The sequence below is a fragment of the Ischnura elegans genome, chromosome 1 (genome assembly GCF_921293095.1).
Source record: "Ischnura elegans chromosome 1, ioIscEleg1.1, whole genome shotgun sequence".
Taxonomy (NCBI): Eukaryota; Metazoa; Arthropoda; class Insecta; order Odonata; family Coenagrionidae; genus Ischnura; species Ischnura elegans.
This window is the reverse complement of record NC_060246.1, coordinates 67600598-67619799: the sequence shown is the minus strand read 5'-3', so window position 1 is coordinate 67619799 and position 19202 is coordinate 67600598. Positions and strand designations below refer to the sequence as shown.

Genomic DNA, 19202 nt, shown 5'->3' with positions numbered 1-19202 from the left:
TCACACTCTACACACTCACGGTCAAACACAGTACAAGACAAATTAATGAAGCTCTCCTTCCGTTGAAAACACAAGTTCAAGCCAAAATATATAACCTGCTGAACGGCAACGGTTACAGTATTAGCATACAGCCGTTTTATAATGGCCTGTACAGTGAGTCCTCGTTTAACGTCACCTACCGTTCCTGAAAAATGTGACGATAAACGAAATGACGTTAATCGAAGCATAATATCCCATAAAAACAATGTAAAAATTGAATATCGGTTCCTAGACCTCACAATTCCTATGCGAAAAAATTTTGGCGTATCATATCTGGGGCATTTTTTACGATGGGAATGCCAAACCATGGCATAAATACGAGTTCCTGTCTTCATCGACGACAATAGCAGCAGTGACGTAAATCCTTCTCCATTTTTGTATCTTCCCGCATTTGCTTTTCGGCTTCGCTATAGTGCGGTCCAATGAATGCTACCAGACGCTACAGACCGGGGATCCTACCCTCGCTACGAGAATTTCTTTTCGGACCGGTCAGGAGTGAAATCAAAATGGCAGAAATGAGCGAGGGCGGGCAAACTGGGATTATGAAATCGAAGAGATGGTTTTAATTGCGAATTGAGGCGGGCGGGCGTCGCCTGGGCATCATCATCGCTGAAACATTGTCGCAGTAACAGGAACCAAAATTATTGTGAACATTGTTCTCTTGGACATTGTCGTGGAAATGTCTCTGATGCTAAAATTTTCCAAAACCGTAATCGCAATTAACAATATACACACCGTTTTACACTTTGAATAGACTGACCGTATTACCGCCCACGAAACAAACAACCTGTAACACCTGCCACTTCGCCTTTTTTCTCGCGCGAAATTTAAAATACGTGACGTTATCGCGAAGCGAAGGGACGATAAACGAATCACGGTCGTAAAATTTTCGTGACGTTATCGCGAAATGACGTTAAACTGGGTGACGTAGAACGAGGACTCACTGTATGTGCTTATGAAGCAGAATTCTATGCATGAACGCATTCAATCTTTAAAAAGCAGTCTTTCAGAGATACTAATACATAGCTAACAGTGTCTTTGCAACGGTCCGGACACACATTCATATCCATCGGGCTGAATCTTTTAGTGTTGCAAATGATTCACAATGCCATATAAGGTATCTGAACCACTGATATTGTGTCCAGTTTATTTAATTTGATTATAATTAGTCATTCCACTTGTACTTTGTGGTACATTCTTATGTAATTCGTCTGTAAAACAAAATTCTCCAAAATCATCATTGATATCATTCTCAGCCCATGTTAGCGGACATAGTTTGTGTCTGCTTTGTTCAACTTTAGGATTGCAATCTGCTGTGCTCACCCTTTGGAAATTTCACGTTATTATAGCTTAGCACATCTAATTCTTAAACTTCAGCATTGTAAAGAGTGAATTGAATGCATATTTTGCGATTCTATATCCTAAATTTTAGCTTTTAATAAGAAAAAGATGCTCAAGTGATCAACTCCTAAGTCACTCTTCTGTTTTTATGGGACGTGAAAAACTTTTGATAGCTAAGATCAAATAAGGATTGCTTCTGTAAATGTTAATTGTCTCAATGATAGGACTATGGATCATTTACCCCATTACAGCACAGCTACAATCAGCTGAGCTGAACGTAAAGTGACTTATCTAATAGACAAGTAAAAATGGCTTTTTTTCTCACATAGTCAGCCAATGGATATGCTCAAATTACTTTCTGCTAATGAACGGATGACTTCAGAACACTTCGTTGCTCAACTGACAACACCCATGTGAGTGAAGAATTCTCACTCGCATGGGGGCTGTGAGTTTCGGCCTTTTTCCTGTCATAGAAATTATGTGTCATTTTGGCATCATCCAAGAGCTTCATAATTCCTTTTGACCAGCAAGGAAGAAGACTATGGCTCGATCCTAGTGTGTTTGTTTTTCTTTGCTGCAGGGCATGGTTCAGCGGCATTGCCATGGCGGTGTCAATTCGGGATTTTAAAAATTTTCAGCACCTCGGTCGAAACATTTTTCTGTCCAGCAATGAACATCTGATGAATTCATTAATTGATCTGCTGCAGAGCTAAAATAATAATCCTACATGTATTGCTGTTTTATCAGGCCTCCAATTTTGTTCTCTGCTTTCTATGCATCTGTTGCAAAATTATGCCCAACTTTAATTATCAGTTTAATTAATTGAATGTTAAATATGATATTCAATTTTGTTAAATTTTCTTTTCAGAAATCCTACCAAGGTTTCTTTATAGTTTTGACAAAGCAACTTCATCTTAAAATCAACACTGTTAGTGTAGCAATCAACTATAAATATACAGCATATAACAGCATACTTACTGGCATCGGATGTATAAAAAGTTTCCTTAACCCATTAACAGCCAAGGCTATTTGGTAGAAATGTGTAAATTTATCATCATATTTAGTCTTAATAGGTGCTAGGAAAGAAATTTTGAAAAATTTTGAGGCCCAAAAGATGTATTTATGCCGGACAAATAATGGTGTGTTTTTGCACCTTTGGTGGAATTTGAGTACTTCTGTTAACATACCATGAAAAACTAAAATCTTTTCCTTTTCCACTGTTTTATTTATTACCACACAGAAACACATGAATTAGTATTTTAAATCATCAAATACCATTCATACAATAATAAAATCCTTTTATTTATGAAAATTATGGAAATATTTTGGATATAAGGGACATTACATTTTACACAAAAATATACAGTGTGCCTATTACATTACCTGTACCTTTACCTTGATGCCTTTTTCTAGATAATATGGCCTACATAATCTTTTTTAATGCCTCTTGTTAAAAAACTCAGTGAAGGTTTGTCTTTTTTTGTATTTGATGGTCCTTCTGCATGTCTTTGCTATTTTCATTTCTAAATCGGTCACCTTTGATTGATGTTTGTGCAAAATATGATCTAAAATCAGTTTGTGACATTTTGCGCCCAGTTGCCTTCCTATGGATTTCCCAATAATTAGTATGAAGTAGTAAACACTCTATCCAGTAAATTTGTAAACAATGGCCACCACCAATTTTTCCCTCTGATTTTGATTCTATAATTTGCGTTTGTATTATCATGAGCATCTACTCCACCTATGGGCTTATTGCAATCCCCAATGATGAGAGGCTGTAGAATTGGTACCTCTTTTCTTTCCATACAGCTAAATCTATTTGTACTTCCTAAATAGTAAATTGGCAATGTGTTTCTGGCCACAATTATAACAGAGCTATCATTCCATTTCACGACAGACAATTTTGATTCCTCGTCAAAAGCTATTTCAATTAAGTCTCTAGGTTTTTACAAGGGCCTTAGAGTCTTCAAGCAGTCACTTTCCAGTTCTATTTTCCTGTATGGCTTCAGTTGCAAAGGATTGCCTTTATTTCAGTGTTTGGAACAAGGAACAGGTAGAAAAGAAGTTATAAAAAAATAATGGATTCTTAGTAGTGTCAGGAATTATTTTCAAGAAATCTAAAACTACGATAGCTCCTAATCCCACCTACACTCCATGAGGGTTTGATTGATTTAGCCCCTCCATAAGGGAAAAATTGGATGAGGCAACCATCTGAAGAGCAAAGACACCTTAATTTGAACCCAAACCAAACTGGTTTATTTTTTATAAACATTTTTGCTGAGAGGATGCCAAAATATGGAACCATTTCATAATCCATGGAAAGGCTATGAGAAAAAATTCCTATCTGCTAAAACTTGGCATTCAAGATAATAAATATTGCTCTCAGCTTTGCAAATTTGTCTGTTTTGTCAAGAAAATAGGTGTATATTTTCCTTTATGCTCCTGTATCTCTTTCTACTCATAGTTTGACAAACTAATTCAACCCATTTATCTTCATCTTTATATAAGTACATGTCCTGCTGTGGGAGCACTTGATAACCAAGGAGAATCAGAATCTCAAGAAACTTTTCAAGTCTACAATAAGTACTAATTTAAAACTCATGCCTTATAATATCAGTAGCATACTTTTTTGACAAATATACCATTTCCTACAAAACCTCATCATCAACAAACAGAAGGAAAATGAAAATGTCAAATGGGGACATACCTCCAAATTCACATTTTATTTTATCGTAATATTCCCTCACTTCAGGTGTTGGATGACATGAAAACTTAGCACCAATATCTTTTTTCCATTTTTGAAAATTATTCCCTTTTATTAGAGCATTGGATACCTTTTTTAGATATACTGATGGCTTTCCTTCTTTCGCACTCAACCGGTGCTCCACTATGCCATTGCCTCGATGTGTTTCAAATGTTCCCGTGAGTTCATTGTTCATTGGCTTCGCTGGTCAAATGTTATCATCGACGTCGTCTTCATCCATCAAGTTGTTAATGTCTGGTGGTAAATAGACATTATCCGTGGCCTCATCCACAGAATCCAGAGTTTCCTCTAAAGTGGCCAAGATTTCTTGAGTGGACATACACCTTCTTTAATTATCCATCTAAAGTAGTCTCGGAAAATTTGATGAAATAAAAAAGATAATTTTTTTCACTCCTACATTGCCTGAAACGTTGATCTTGAAGCTGTAGGATTGCCCAGCTACATCCGTCATACCATACGAATGCATATAGACTAAAGTGGGACTAACTTCTTGAAGCCTTCTTCTAGAGTTGGAAGGTAAAATCCATTGATGTCTGCATAGCAGTGGTTCATTTCTAAATGACTGTCGCTGTTTGAGAAACAGTACATTATACACAGTTAAGAACCAATTGGTCTTGTGGTGGGGAACCGAGCTGCTCATTAGTTCAAAATGTACCTAACAACTAAATGAAGCCACATCTTAGAAGACGACAGCTGTGAGACCAATAAGATAAGAAAATACATTTGATGGTATTTAAAACCCAACAGTGCCTAAATTGAGTCACCAAATAATTTCAGGGTGGCGTACAATGTTAGTGACCAAGATTTGCTAGATTTGTCCCTCGGGATGGTGCCTGAGTCCTATTCTGCCACACCCCCAAACGCTAAAAGTGTGAAAATGCACCATTAAATAAATACAAGTGTCAAAGTTGTGCATCTCTAAATATATTATTTGATTTTAAAAATGTGCTGTGAGTAATTACGCGATAGTACATTTATAATACTAGTATTATGATTCATAAATATTCTTAGAGCGCTTGCTAAAAAAATATTAAGTTGATAGCCCTCGATGAGCGAGAAATTTAGTTAACTTGAAAATTATAGCTAAATAACCACATCAAAATTTTAAAAGAAAATGGTTTTAAAAATAATTTATTATCTAATGAATAATTTACCATGGAAAAACTATGAAATAATAGCGAAGATATTTTTCACAAAGTAATTAAAAAATTATGTTTTCACACCTTTGGCCACAAATGGGTTAACTTGAACTCATTTTTCTGAGTACTGAATAATATTGTATTTGAAGCATTTGAAATACATCTTTTCCTGCATAAAGACGTGCTTAGTGGCAATTGAACCAAATGTGTGGAATTACAAAATTATCCACAATAATTATCATGTTTACTGCTTAATTACTTACACTCAGTTTCATTTTCATTGCTAGTGCACATTTCCATGTATTCTTATGACAAGTATTAACTTAAGGAACATATTGGAGGTCTGAGCAATCCAAAATTCCTTAATTTTTATTAAACTTTACCTTCATATAAATAGAATTTCAACTCAACTATGAGTATTTCCCTAATTCATCTGCTGTAAAATTGTGTCCACCTTAAATTATCAATTTAATCAATTAAACGTTAAATGATAAATTTAATGTTGATAAATTTCATTTTAGAAAGAACAGTATAATACATGTCATTACTCATAAAATAATTACTATTATTGTAAAATGCACAAATTATATAATTATAAAAATTAAATTTTATCTAAATCGATATTTTTAATGATAAAGTGCATGAGTGAATTGAGTAAACCCTTGTACTAAATTCTATAATTAAATGTAGTATAATGTATGTAAGTGATTTTATTAATTATTTTCTGTTAATTTCTGGACATAGGTTGGAGTGTCCATTGTTAACATGCATCTGGAAAAAAAATTATATTCATGATTAAAATTGGAAAATATTTAGTCAAGTTTTCATGCTGGATTTTAAATTTCTCCTTTTGAGGTCTAGTACCTATGTTTTTTTCCTAGGCTTTTATCAGATTGTCATACCAATACCTAGTGCTGTTAGCATAAGGCTATAAATGAGTCTCCCTCATAGCATTACATACCAAAATCTAATCAAATTACAAAGTCTTCTTTCATTATTTTCTTATATGCCAGGGGTGGCCAAATCCATTAAGCCTTAACTCAACGTACAGATACCTTCAGACATGTGAGAGCCACAAGGCACACACAATACTCTCAGGTACATTTTTACTGCTAGTGCACATTTATGTATATTTTTATGACAAACATTAATTTAAGGAACTCGTAGTCCCAGTGGCTTCCAATGTATGGTTACATGTGTCTGTTTCATCCCTTTACCAGATTAACTTCCCATAACTTGCCATTCCATGTTGCTTTGTGGTTTTAACTTGTGGCACTGACTAGAAATAGTGACATGAATTCCATTGTGCTCCCCTTGAGTTAGTTTAGTTTGTTCCCTCCTACAATTTCTGTTTTCAATTTTTTGCAAGTTTGATTTTATATTTTATAGTATCTAATTATAACAATATGTATTCTAAATGAGTTTATGAAATACGTTTTTACGATAATTTTTAGAAATTTTTTAATTAGAAAATAATTTAGTGAGCCTAATTACATATTAAAGATTTCATTTTTTCTCAGCAAATTATATATTTTAATAAATAATTCACTGGTTTCTAGTCAAATGAAAATTTTTGGGGACAATGGAAGAGTGTTCCATTGAAACGTCAGCCAAATATTTTCTCACTCGGCTAGAAACTGGAGAATTGTTTATTAGCCTAAATATTGCCATAAAAAGGTCTGGCTTTAAATGATAAATTACTACCTTAAACTATGCATAGTAGGCAGTACTCCTTGGCATATAAAGGTAAGAAAGGTTATAAAAAATTGAAAACAAAAGATAGGAGACTGAAAGAGGTTCCCTTTAATAGGGTTGATCCTGTTTGGATTAGATAAGGAAGTATTTCTTATGAATACAAATCTTATTGGGGTGTATAGTGGTCTTGTTTCATTGTATGATTTCATGATATCACACTCGCATATTATTTTAGATATTTAGTGTGTAGATGATATGTATATTGTATGGTGATAGTACAATATTTAGTATATGTTTATAATGTAGTATATTTGTCATTAAAACTTTTCTAATATGGTTACATTTTTTTTAATCTTGAGGTTAGTGTTGTGGTAATTTTCAGCTCATAAATTTAAACTTTTTTATTTTGTCGAGATTTAATTTTTTCAATGAGTTTATTAAAATTTTAAGTCAATTGAAGTTTGGCGGCAAATATAAGATCTATAAATATTATATGTATTCCATGAAAAGCATCTGAGACTAAAAATAAAATTCCAGCAAGTAACTTGTGCTGTTTCTCCTGCAGCTAGGGTAAATGAGGTTGATTGCCACCTTGTAAATATACATATGTGTATGTGAAGTTAAATCAAATCACAACTTTTCCTTGAACACCTGCTCTAGTATTGTGAAGAGAGTGAGTGGCAGGAAAAAACTCTTAATTAATTGTAGAAGATTTCTACCATGGTTAACCAATCATAAATGAAGAAAACTGTTATATACTATCTTACAATGTATTTTTCAAATCAAAAATGCTTAATTATTGTGGTGACCTTGGATGCAGTTGAATACTGTCCAAGGGAACCAGAGATTTCATCACACTCATTCTAGTTTACACTGCGACCAGTCAGTCAAACTGGAGAGGAAGGGAGTAGTGGAGGAAGTGGAAGCAGAGAAAAAGGGTGTAGTGATCACTTGAGTCACAGCCAGGCACTCACCTGCGTTGACAGTTTGCTTAAGTATATTTAGGAGTGGGAATATGATTAGTATGACATTATTGCCGCTAAAATGATCTGAGGTCAGGTGAAGAAAGGTCTCAGTGAGTCCTTGAAGCATTTTAATTACAGACTATATGCATACTGCATATTTAATAATACATACATATATCGTTTGATTTGTGTAAATTATGAACATTATGAAAGATAAAAGTGAGAGTTTAGATTATCCGTGTTTTCCAATTATCCATGCCACCTTTCCCCATTATTAAGGCTGGACCGGATAGCCGGGAGTTCACTATGATGCTGTCGTGGCCCATGTGTGCAATCAATGACAATAGATTGATAAACTGTCTATGGTTTTAACTGAATTTTTTGAACACGTGTCAATTTTAGTAAAACCATAATGGAAATAGAATTATTATTATATGCAAAATCTGATTTATTCTATGGTGGGTCTTAAGTTGGAAGGGGAGGCATATGGACAGCCTGTTTTCGTCAGACATATAAATATTGGTTATAATTTATAATGGTATGGTTTATAGTTAATATTCCAAAGGCTGAAATGACTCCCTGTCAACTGAGGCATAATGTGATTTCTATGAAGGAATATGTTGGTAATGTTCATATTTTTAGTTCTGGAAAAAGTTTTTGTTTTTGTTGTGCAAAATTCTAAGTTGGAGTCTAGTGATTTCAAGGTGATGGAATTGTAAAAATTGAATCCCTCTCTGAAAAATTGGATGAATCCTTTAAACCTTGTTAAAAATATGTAGTTATCTAAGTGGTGGTCTTTGTGTGCCTTGAAGATTCCTAATTCTTATTTATTTATTACAGGGTCCTTATTGAAGGCTTCAAATACTATGCCAATGAACCAAAAATGCTGGGGAGAACATTTCTTCGTTTAGTAAGTTATCTTTATTTATTTTTAAATAGAGATAGAAAAACAAGAAAGATGAAAAATTGAAATTAGGAAAACGATACAGTCCCAGTAAACACAAAATGCTGCAGATGTGCATCAGATGCACCACGTGGCAGCACTGCAGCTGTGGCGAAGGCACTGCTGCAGCACATATAGCACTCCTAAACTTCCCTTTTTTGCATGCCAGATGCTCTGCAAACGGATATCAGAAGCTCTGCACAAGCACTGCACGAGTGTGCCACGATTGCTTCATACGTATGTCAGGATCGTTGAAAATGAATTCATGATGGGCCACTAGTAATCGTCAAAAGCAATAAAAAAGTATGTCAGGGCCAATAAGAACGAATTGAAAACACAGGGTTGCAATAAATTCATCATTATGTCTTAAAAGTAAAAGTTCAGTAGCAGCTTTTAACTGGACCCTTGTCATCCTTGTTCCAGTCTGCCTAAACCACTTCCCCATTTTCTTTTCAATTTTCTCAGTGCTCATGACTCCCTGTCAACTGAGGCATAATGTGATTTCTATGAAGTAATATTTTGGTAATGTACATATTTTGAGTTCTGGAAAAAGTTTTTGTTTTTGTCGTGCAAAATTCTAAGTTGGAGTAATTAACCCTAGTAGAAAGTATAGTTTTGATACACCCCAGTAAACACACAGAGCTGCTGCAGTGCTACACAAGAATGTCAGCGCTTCTAGTACCGCACATGTTAACTAAAGCACATCAACAGTGTCTCAGCAGTACTCTAAAGCAAATTGTGGAGGCTAAGGGGGGTTTTAGGCACACTACACTTGTGGTGTGTGGTATACCCTCCAGGATAAGCGGGAGGTGCAGGGTCCCTCCCCCAGAAATTTTTTAAGATAAATGGTTCGAAATGGTGCGTATTATGGCTTTCTGAGAGATATTTTATTAATCCTCACACTCTTCTATAAGTCTATTTATCAAATGAAGTAAAATGCATTAAACTTAAAAGTTTCTCTGAGCCCCAAAAACCCCCCCTCGCTGCACCACTCACTGGAACCTAATATAGAAAAATGGCGGTTGTAGACAAATATTCCTCGCACCATGTTCTTGAAATGTATAATCACCATAACATTAATGGATTAATTGAAACAAAAATACCACCATGAAACACATAGAAAGTTCTATTCCATGTAGGAATATTGTATAGTCTTATGACTAAACGGAGGACACTGGGACACTAAAAATGAAGAAATAGGCAGTCTAGATAGGCATTAAAAATCCCAAAATAAAGGCCTAAAAATATGTATTGTTATCCAACTTGCCATAAATAAACACATATTAAGAAAAGGATTCCAATGTAAACGTTATAAATTGTATTTCCACTGATGTAACTATAGCTTTTGCATATTTCTAATCTTGGGTTTTTAGAATCAAAGTTTACATTTTATAGTTGGTTTTTTGGGTTTTCAAGGCTAACCAAAGTTTTAGCACCCATTTGCTATCACACAGGGGTGCCACTGCACCCAAGGCCCCCGCAGTAATCACGCCTATGGGTACACTCGAACCTTATATTTAATTAGTGATGGGTTGGTTCTTCGGTTATGTTACACTGTTTCTTGAGCTTAGAACCAAAAATAAAGCAAAAAAAGAATCAGTCCCCCAAAAATAAAACACAAAACCCATTTTGAAAACTTCTTCCCAGCATAATTTACATCTCATACCAGTAGAGTGATATTATGGAACAAATGACTTGTGAAATATGTAACTTCATGCTATATTTTAGATATGTTCCCATAACACATTGGTCTGATGAAAATCATAGTTGAAGGACAATTCCAATGGAATAACAGTAGCGGAAAGCCTTGGATGATGTACAAAGAGCATGTGATTAAGGATGTATAGTAGAATAATTATGTAAATGTTAAAAGATTTGCTGATTGAAGAATTGAGTAAAGAGCTACGTCAAAGCAATTGCTCTATTACATAATTGTTGCTAATTAAAGTTGTAAGAATCTTGACTGAGAACCATTCTTAGGACCCCTCCTGGAATTGGGATGGACAGGAAAGTTATATACACACATAACACATATACATAATGGAATTCTATTGTTAGTGTGTTGAATGATTTGCAATTCATTTTAGCCCTAAGATGTTATCATTGTTTAATGTTAATTTTTTTATTCCATGTGTGGTGTCAATCACCAGGAAAGAGACTTCGATAAGCATGTTGCATACTGCAGAGATGAACCCCAAGCACAGGCATTTTTGGATGAAAATGAAGCTGTGAGGGAATATTTTGAGGTAAGTTTCTTTCATCCTTATCGCATTTATATTTTTTTTAATTCATTCAGGAGTTAACACTACCATTGCAAGGAAACTGTAATGTTGACTTCATATGTAATTTATTTTAAAATTTTCAGTGGGCCATTCTATATTATTTCAATGATCAATATCTATTAGTGTTTCAGATTCCCATCAAATTTGTTTAAAAGTTTATAGAAAATTGCATCAAACTAAGCACCCACAATAAAATTTTCTACAAAATTTACCATTTATGTACAGCTCTTTAATTTTTGATATATTTTTTGCAAAACACTATGCTTAGAATAACATAGGTTTACGAATTTCTTATTATATATTTACTATTACAGTAGACCTACTCCTTAATTATTAATTAAACTTACACAGCACACGCTTGCTCGCCTGCTGACACGTATTTTGTTATTTTACGTTGCGTGATTCGGTGTCTTTTCTTGAAAGATGCAACCGATGAAATACTGGCAAAGGATTCAAATCCTGGAGATATGTGCTGAAATCACGCTGAATATAGCATATTCTTGTAAAGTCGGAGTCATCACTGGCTCATTCCTGTTCCTGGCTTCAACAAAGCGATCGTATACCCATCTGTCGATCATTTCAAGCTTGTCGAGTTTCCTTCCCCCTGATTGTATATCTTTCTCCCTTATGGAACCTGGGAAACTCTATAGAGACAGTATGTTTAAAATCTTTTGCTTTGGAAATGAGTTCCCTTCACTTCGATGCCAGCACCACTGTTTTATCTCTCCTGATTTGATGAATCTTGGCACGGAAAGAATAATTCGAAGCAAGGGTTAGCTAGCGACATAATTGTCAGTTTAGGGCTTATTCTCAAAAAGCAGTCAAGTAAAAAAAATGTAAAACGTCCTAAATGAACAAATCTGAAGAAGATGGAACTGATTACAAAAAATGGAGGAGGTGGCAGACTGGAAAAAATTTACTCTCTCCGAGTCCTGAGCCCTGGTCTTTCACAACAGAAGCACGGCACGCTACCACTCGGCCAAATCGGCGTTAAACAATGAGTGAAATATTTTAAATTATATTCAACGTGACCATATTTTTAAATTTTTAAATGCTTTTTTCTCTCAAACCCAGGCGTGTATGGACAAAATCCTTCAACAGTATTCCTATCTAAGTGTCCACTTTCAAATAAAAAAGGTTTCATCTTCTCACTTGACATCAGTGAGGCAAAGTCTCCTTGTTAGTCTTTTTTCAAAAAGTTTTTGAGTTTAATTAATTTTTTTACCTATTTATATTTTTATTTAACTAAATATTAAGGATGGATGGATCCAGGATTTTTATTGGATCCGGATTGAATCCATGATTTCAGCAGTCGGATCATCAGATATTTTCGGATCCAAATGTATTTTTTATTGCCTGCTATAAAGCAAAGTACAGTAGAATCCTGATTTAAGGTTTTTCAGGGGGGACAAAATTTAAAACACTAAATGCGGAAAAACACTAAATGAGGACCTGCCATTTTTTTCAGGTTTTAGGGTCTGTAATGATTGGAATGGCTTTTTATGAATAAAAAATATTCTTTTAAGTAACTAAAAGTTGCTGAATGCAGCAAAAAATTCTTAAATGAAATGTTCCCTGCCCTATGAAGGTTGGATAATACTTTTCAGGAATCAGCTAAAAAAATGGGTAGTAAAAATAAGTAATGAGAGGATGACAATTGTTTTAATGAAATATTTTAAGAAAATTCTAATAAACATAAACTTAAAAGCATTCCCACACAGATTATTATTATGGACATTAGTGATTCCATTTTTATGCATATTTCTGTGGTCTCGATGAAATTTAGAATTTTTTCTGTAAAAGTGACATGTAGGTGACTATAGCATTTCTAATATAATAAGAAAAGGTGTAAGTAGGGACTCGAAAAATCATGAGGAAAGAGTGAAATAAAGGGACAGTAGAAGATCGCTAATCCCGAATTCTCAACTACCGAATATCTAGTAAAAAGGGAGGTTTTCTGGAATTTTGCCAACTTAACGTTTTCTGTTGCCTCGGCGAAACAAGGGATTTATGAGCCTTTAAAAAGCCTCCTATGCGCACATTTTGGATTTCGAGGTCATCCAAAAAAGTAGAATCTTATTTTAGTATGCGTACAAGTCGATGGTGATTCAACTCGATGATAACACCAGATTCGTTGTCATATATCCGCGGCCTTATGCAGGTCGAATGGAGCCGGGAGAAGTTGCTTACGCGGCGCGCTAATCACCTTGACTCCGACTCGCCGTGTTTCTCGGCAGCTTTTAATAAAATTTTGTTGTACCTTGAATAACGATTAGCTGAACTCTGTTAAGTGAAAAGGTTTAATCTTCAACAGAACTGGATTTCATCCGAAAAGTTGTCAGTGCCTCTGGAGTTTGGCAATTTCGTCAGGGTTATGACGTCGAAGTCAACCACCAAGGGATACCTGCCGGATTTTCGTATTTTTCCGCGCTCAATCTATTCTACCGTGAGTATGCGGTGATTTTTTTCCAGTATGAGCGATTTATTTTGAGTCATGGACCGTGATAGTTCGTCAAAACTCCGATTGTCATTCTCTTTTGACATTAATTAGCACCAGTTAAATATTTTTGAATCGACAGCGATATCAACCAGCCGCATGTCGATAAATTGGCTCCGGGATATCTAAATTACGATGTAAAATAATGTTGTTCCGTAGGGAAAGAATTCTCTCACTCACGGTCATGACAGGGGAAACACTTCCTCTGTTCTTTCGCTGTTCCTCCGTGGAAACTGACCTTGGAATGGATTATAGAAAGAATCTTCTAGTGAACTGCGCAATTGATATTGGGCCTCCTCTTTTGAACAGAGAAAGTAGCCGACTGAAAAAATATTGGGCTAATAATCGACTGCCCGTAGGGAGTAGAGTTGAAAGGGGCATAAGCCATCAATTGAAAACATAACGAGAAAACCATTATTGTAGCGGCCCTCGGAGGATAACTCGTGTCATCAGTCGTCACGTATCATCGAAGTCAAGTTCAAGAAGTGAAGGATAAGGTAGTTCGAGGTTATTAAGGGATGACTTTGCTCCATTAGATCGGATCTGATACAAAAAGTGCCTGGTGTTTGGATCAGAAGGGGAGCGGAACGTTACGAGAAGACAAATCACCCAACTTGCGAGTTGAAGGTCGCAGCGCTGAGCTCGCGGAAGACAGCAGTTAAAGAAGCGTTCCCCGGTAGATTCTATCGACTCTTGGTAAACTTTCATGAGACTGTTCTTGTTGATGAGCACAAATTCGAAGATTTGGATGAACCGTCATGAAAAAACGTTAAATCGGGCAAAAAAATCTTGAGCGGGACAAATTTTTACGACCATAAATGCGGAAAAACGCAAAATGCGGAAACACTAAATACGGATAATTTTTACATTGTCCTAATAGGGAATGAATCAGGACCCGAAAAAATAAACGCTAAATGCGGAAAAACGTTAAATGCGAAGACCTTAAATCCGGATCCGACTGTAATTATTCAAGTTTCTTCTTGGTCCATACAATCAAAGGAATGCTATTTTCCCAGTCAGCACAAAAGATATTTTACCCCATTATTACCCAAATTTTACACGGGTAAAATTGTGGTAAAAGATGGGTAACCTGCATGGTAACGGATAAAATATCTGTAAATTTAAGTGGTAAAATTCGGGTAATTTCATGGTAAAACACGGGTAAAATTCGTACTTTTTCCGGGTAAAACTTCCCGATGCGACATTAGAGCCATCTGTGGAGCTTCAAAGTAAACATGACATCACTCCCTCTATCGGTGCTATTGTGAACTAACAGTACCTAATTGCAATTCGCTATAGACATTCATATGCACGATAAATGAACGAAATCGACATTGATATTGAAAAATAACTGTTTATTGAATGACGAAAAGTAACTACATATACAAACATAACATATATTAGGAAATAACCACTTGGTGAAAGAGAAATAATAACAAAAATAAAACCCACATTCATGAGGACATTCGTACTCGAAGAAAGAGAGATGACTGAAATAAATAACAGTTATGTTTAAAGAGGAATTGCCAATTTGATTTCTTTTAAAATAGAAACAATGTTAAACTTAGAACTAATTTCCTTCCGTTAGGCACTTGGTGACAACAGCTTCCACACCGAACCCCTAATGGCATGCTTACGAGGAAACAATTCACCCAAACGAGAATCCTAAAAACTGCTTTTCCAAAGTTTTTCACCTGAAATTTTCAATGAAATCACTGTAAATAAGGAGCTCTATACTTTAGCAGAGGTTGAGGGAACCAAATTTCAGTTATATTGGTTATTAAAAAGTATATTGCCTCACCATGGCGTCACAACAAAAAGTGATGCAACTCTTTTCAACTGAATTATATTCAACTATTTTCAGTATTGCATCAGGCAACTTAGTTTAGTTTACTTCATGCTCCAGTAATAGATAGAAATTATAATTACCAGGCACGTTACATCGGCACTTGTAGTCGCGTTCATGTTCCTGCTTCATTGTTTACTTGTTCACTCGTACGTTACAGTCCACTAGTCGCAAATCGCAGAGGATTCAGAATAGCCAACTGTCAAGATTTGAACTCGACCTTTCATAAAATTTAAACGAAAATAATTTGCCGATGAAAATTAGTACTCTCCTCTATTTATTTACGAAAATAATCAGGTAACTTTTAAGTGATTGAATTTTTGTTAATGACCATAGCCTTTCATCGATAGCGTGTAGGTATATAAAGTGAAACTATTTGCGAAAATAAATCGAAAATAGTTCGCAAAATATCACTACAGCGTCGCTGTGGTTATATTGAACTTTAATTTTCTTCTTTAAACTTTTCTCAACCTCATACAATGAAATAAGTTACTCACTTTATATTTTTTACACTTCGCTGTTGGCAATTCTGCACGCGAGTAATAACGTGGTAAAGAAGGGGTAAAGCTTACTGGGGGTAAATTAGCCCCAAATTACCAGAAAATTTTCCGTCTAAATTATCTTTTGTGCTGACTGGGTTTGATTGTCATACACATTTTTGTATTTTTATTGGTTAAAAATTATTTTTATTAGCTTTCAAGTTATTTTTAAAAACAGTAGTATCTTTACATGTGTAGGATGGAAACAGTTATGCTTGTGTTTGGAAATGAAAATAGGTTTCAATCTTTGGATAAATTATCAACTGAATTCAAAAATTTTCCTCACATGTTTCCTCCTAATATTGTCACTTTATCAGCGCATACTGACTTGTATTTCATTTGCCGATGCTTTAACACTAGTAGGATTGAAATTTCGTTCGACTTAGGAGGCCCGAAGGGTCAAATTTGAGCCCTTCATTCTTTTCTGATTGTGCTATTCATTTCATGGGATTTATGCTAAAAATGAATAAAGAGTTACATAATACTTATAAATAAGGACTTTATTCTACCATCAGATTTATTATTATAACATTTTATACTCCTCTTTTACAATATTCTTGTGAAAATCTCTCAATAATGCCTGTTGGTCTTCCTTCTAATTCACATATCAGTTACTTGTCAAGGGTTTTCTCTGCTTTTTGGATGCCATGTCTAGAAAGACGTATTTACAATGTTTAACTTGGTGTTATTTCAAATGGCTATAAAAAAACTGATGGCTTCCCAGACGGCACAGAACCCTCCGTATCTAATTCGTATGTACATAGTACCCATTGACTAAAGGGATACTATGCCGCTTCGTCGCTTTTCGTCAATGGATAATTTCCGTTCGCGGCCTGTCGACGAAGCGCGTACGCAGCATGTGAATGTCCGCTACTAAGCACGTACGATTGGATACGAAGCGCGCAGGAACACGGCACTCAGGCTAATCTCAATCGATTAGGTCGACATTAGATATATCGTAACTCGCACGATCGAAAAATGTATCGAACGCAACACAATCGATAGCTACCGACCGTAGCGAGAACCTTGATACGAATCATTATGAATTGTAATTTCTCAATAGGTAAATAACACCATATCATGAATTCTAATTACCATGAAAGACTCACGACCGACAAAGTTTTGTCGGTTGTGAGTTTTTCATGGTAATTAGAATTCATGATATAATATTATTTACCCATTGAGAACTTACAAAACTTACTCGGCCACTTAAATAACTCTGCGAAAAATGAGATTCTCATGGCTAATTCACGCACCCCCAGCATCCAGCATTGTTAAGTGGCTCGTACTTACTTGGAAACCTTGAGATGTTAATGAGAGTAAATTCTTATTAATTTTGACACTAAATAAGACATCACATAGCCCACGAGCATTAAAAAGCTTACCCTAAAGCCTGACGAAATAAAATTTTTAAATAAAAATTGCCGATGAAACAGGATTGCTGACACATCTGCTATTAGTATGATCGAATTCATCAAAATGCAAGCAAAAATTAACGTATAGTTCAGTCTCAGCTACTAAAACTTACCCATATCAGGCGCTAAAGTATTTGAAAAATTATTTGGGATGAGTAAAAGTCCCTAGGTCACTGCAGTAAATGTATCACCCTATTAAAAATATGAAAGTCCTGCAAAATCACCAGCATAAACACTTGTAAAATAAAACATGTTATCTCTTAGATCTCACCTCCGATTTTATACTTACTTTGCATGAAGTCACCACCGCAAGAAATTTTAAAGAGGCAGGAAAGAAAAAACCCACAGAAATACAATACATATATTATGTATTTTGTATTGTCAACCACAATAATATTTCCAATTTTCTCTTCTATCCCACATCTAATTTAGCGAAACAATTACTCTTATTCTCTTTCGAATAGAAAATTATTTAAAAGAGGACTGGTCGATACATACAAACTATCGTCAATACTTTCTCCGATGAACGTCCACTATCACTGCACCAACTTGCACAAATCAAATCCACATCCACAAATATGTCACTTCTGCCACAATGTCTGTCTTCTTGGCGACAGGTAACAGTGAAGCAATGGTACCTTCCTCCAATCTGGGCACCTCCAATTCAGCAAGAATTTTCTCCTCGTCTTCTCGTCCAAGGCCACAGATTATTTTCTGATATCACAAGGTGCGATGTGAAGCTCAGACACCTAAAATTAATAAATAATAAAATACCATGTAACTTATTAGGTCAAATCATTTCCAATTTTTGGTATTTCTGCATGAGAAATCAAATTACTAGGCTCGTAAATATAGTAAATATCTTTATGCCTGATATTTTTATTGTTTTAAACTATAGCATAAGATAATTTGAAATGATGAAAGCCGACGTGTAATACACCATAGGGCAAGCTAAGAAGCAATATTCGAACCTATAAACTTGGCAGCTTATTCCTAGTTTCTCCTTTAACCACACGTTTACCGAATGAATTAATACAAAAAAGACAACTAAAATGCAAGAATTTTCAAAAGAATTGCTGCTACAATATTTTCAATCACCATTTTTAGTACTGAATAGTACTATAGTATTGATGCATCAACATCCCGAAGCCACTTCTAACTTAAAATTACATCCAAATAATTACAGCGAGAAAGAGTACATACCTCACAGCTTTTCGTAGGGGTGAAATCAGTGAAATGTTTTCTTCTTATCGCCCAAATGCACTTCTTCTTCAACTCAGGATCTTTTGGAAAGCTAAAATCTTGAACCATGTCCCGGAGTTTCCATTACGTCATCCCGACAATAAACACACGAAAGGCATTTTTAACAAAAATATCTCACAAACACGTTTCGGAAGCCCAGTGAATGAAATTAAAGAATAAGGGAAACTTCACTATTACCAGACACTCTATTTTTCACAAACTTAACCACAAAAATCCCTGAAATGTGGTAAGACGTTACGTAAACGACGCGATCTCCAACGCCTTGTGCTAGCTTGTGAAGACATGTGATCTTTCTAGGAGGATATGGCACGATGGCACCAGATGGCACCACCCGCGTAAGAAAATAGTCCCAGACCGAATACAGTTTTATCGATGAGATACAATTTTATCGATGCATATGAATTTGCCAGTCCTCTTGCATCTTTATTCGTCATTAAAGGAAATAAAGAAACAAAACCTTCTAAGTAACTTCCT

General features: G+C 35.2%; 1 protein-coding gene across 6 annotated transcripts in view; it reads left to right on the top strand.

Moving 5' to 3' along the window:
- Positions 1-19202, top strand: part of LOC124162716 (obscurin) — a 260560-nt gene that overhangs the window by 102580 nt on the left and 138778 nt on the right. For all 6 annotated transcript variants that reach the window (XM_046539364.1, XM_046539373.1, XM_046539331.1 and 3 more), the window contains 2 exons: positions 8784-8853; positions 11037-11132. In XM_046539364.1, the coding sequence (XP_046395320.1) occupies positions 8784-8853; positions 11037-11132 (166 nt within the window). The remainder of the gene's footprint in view (positions 1-8783; positions 8854-11036; positions 11133-19202) is intronic.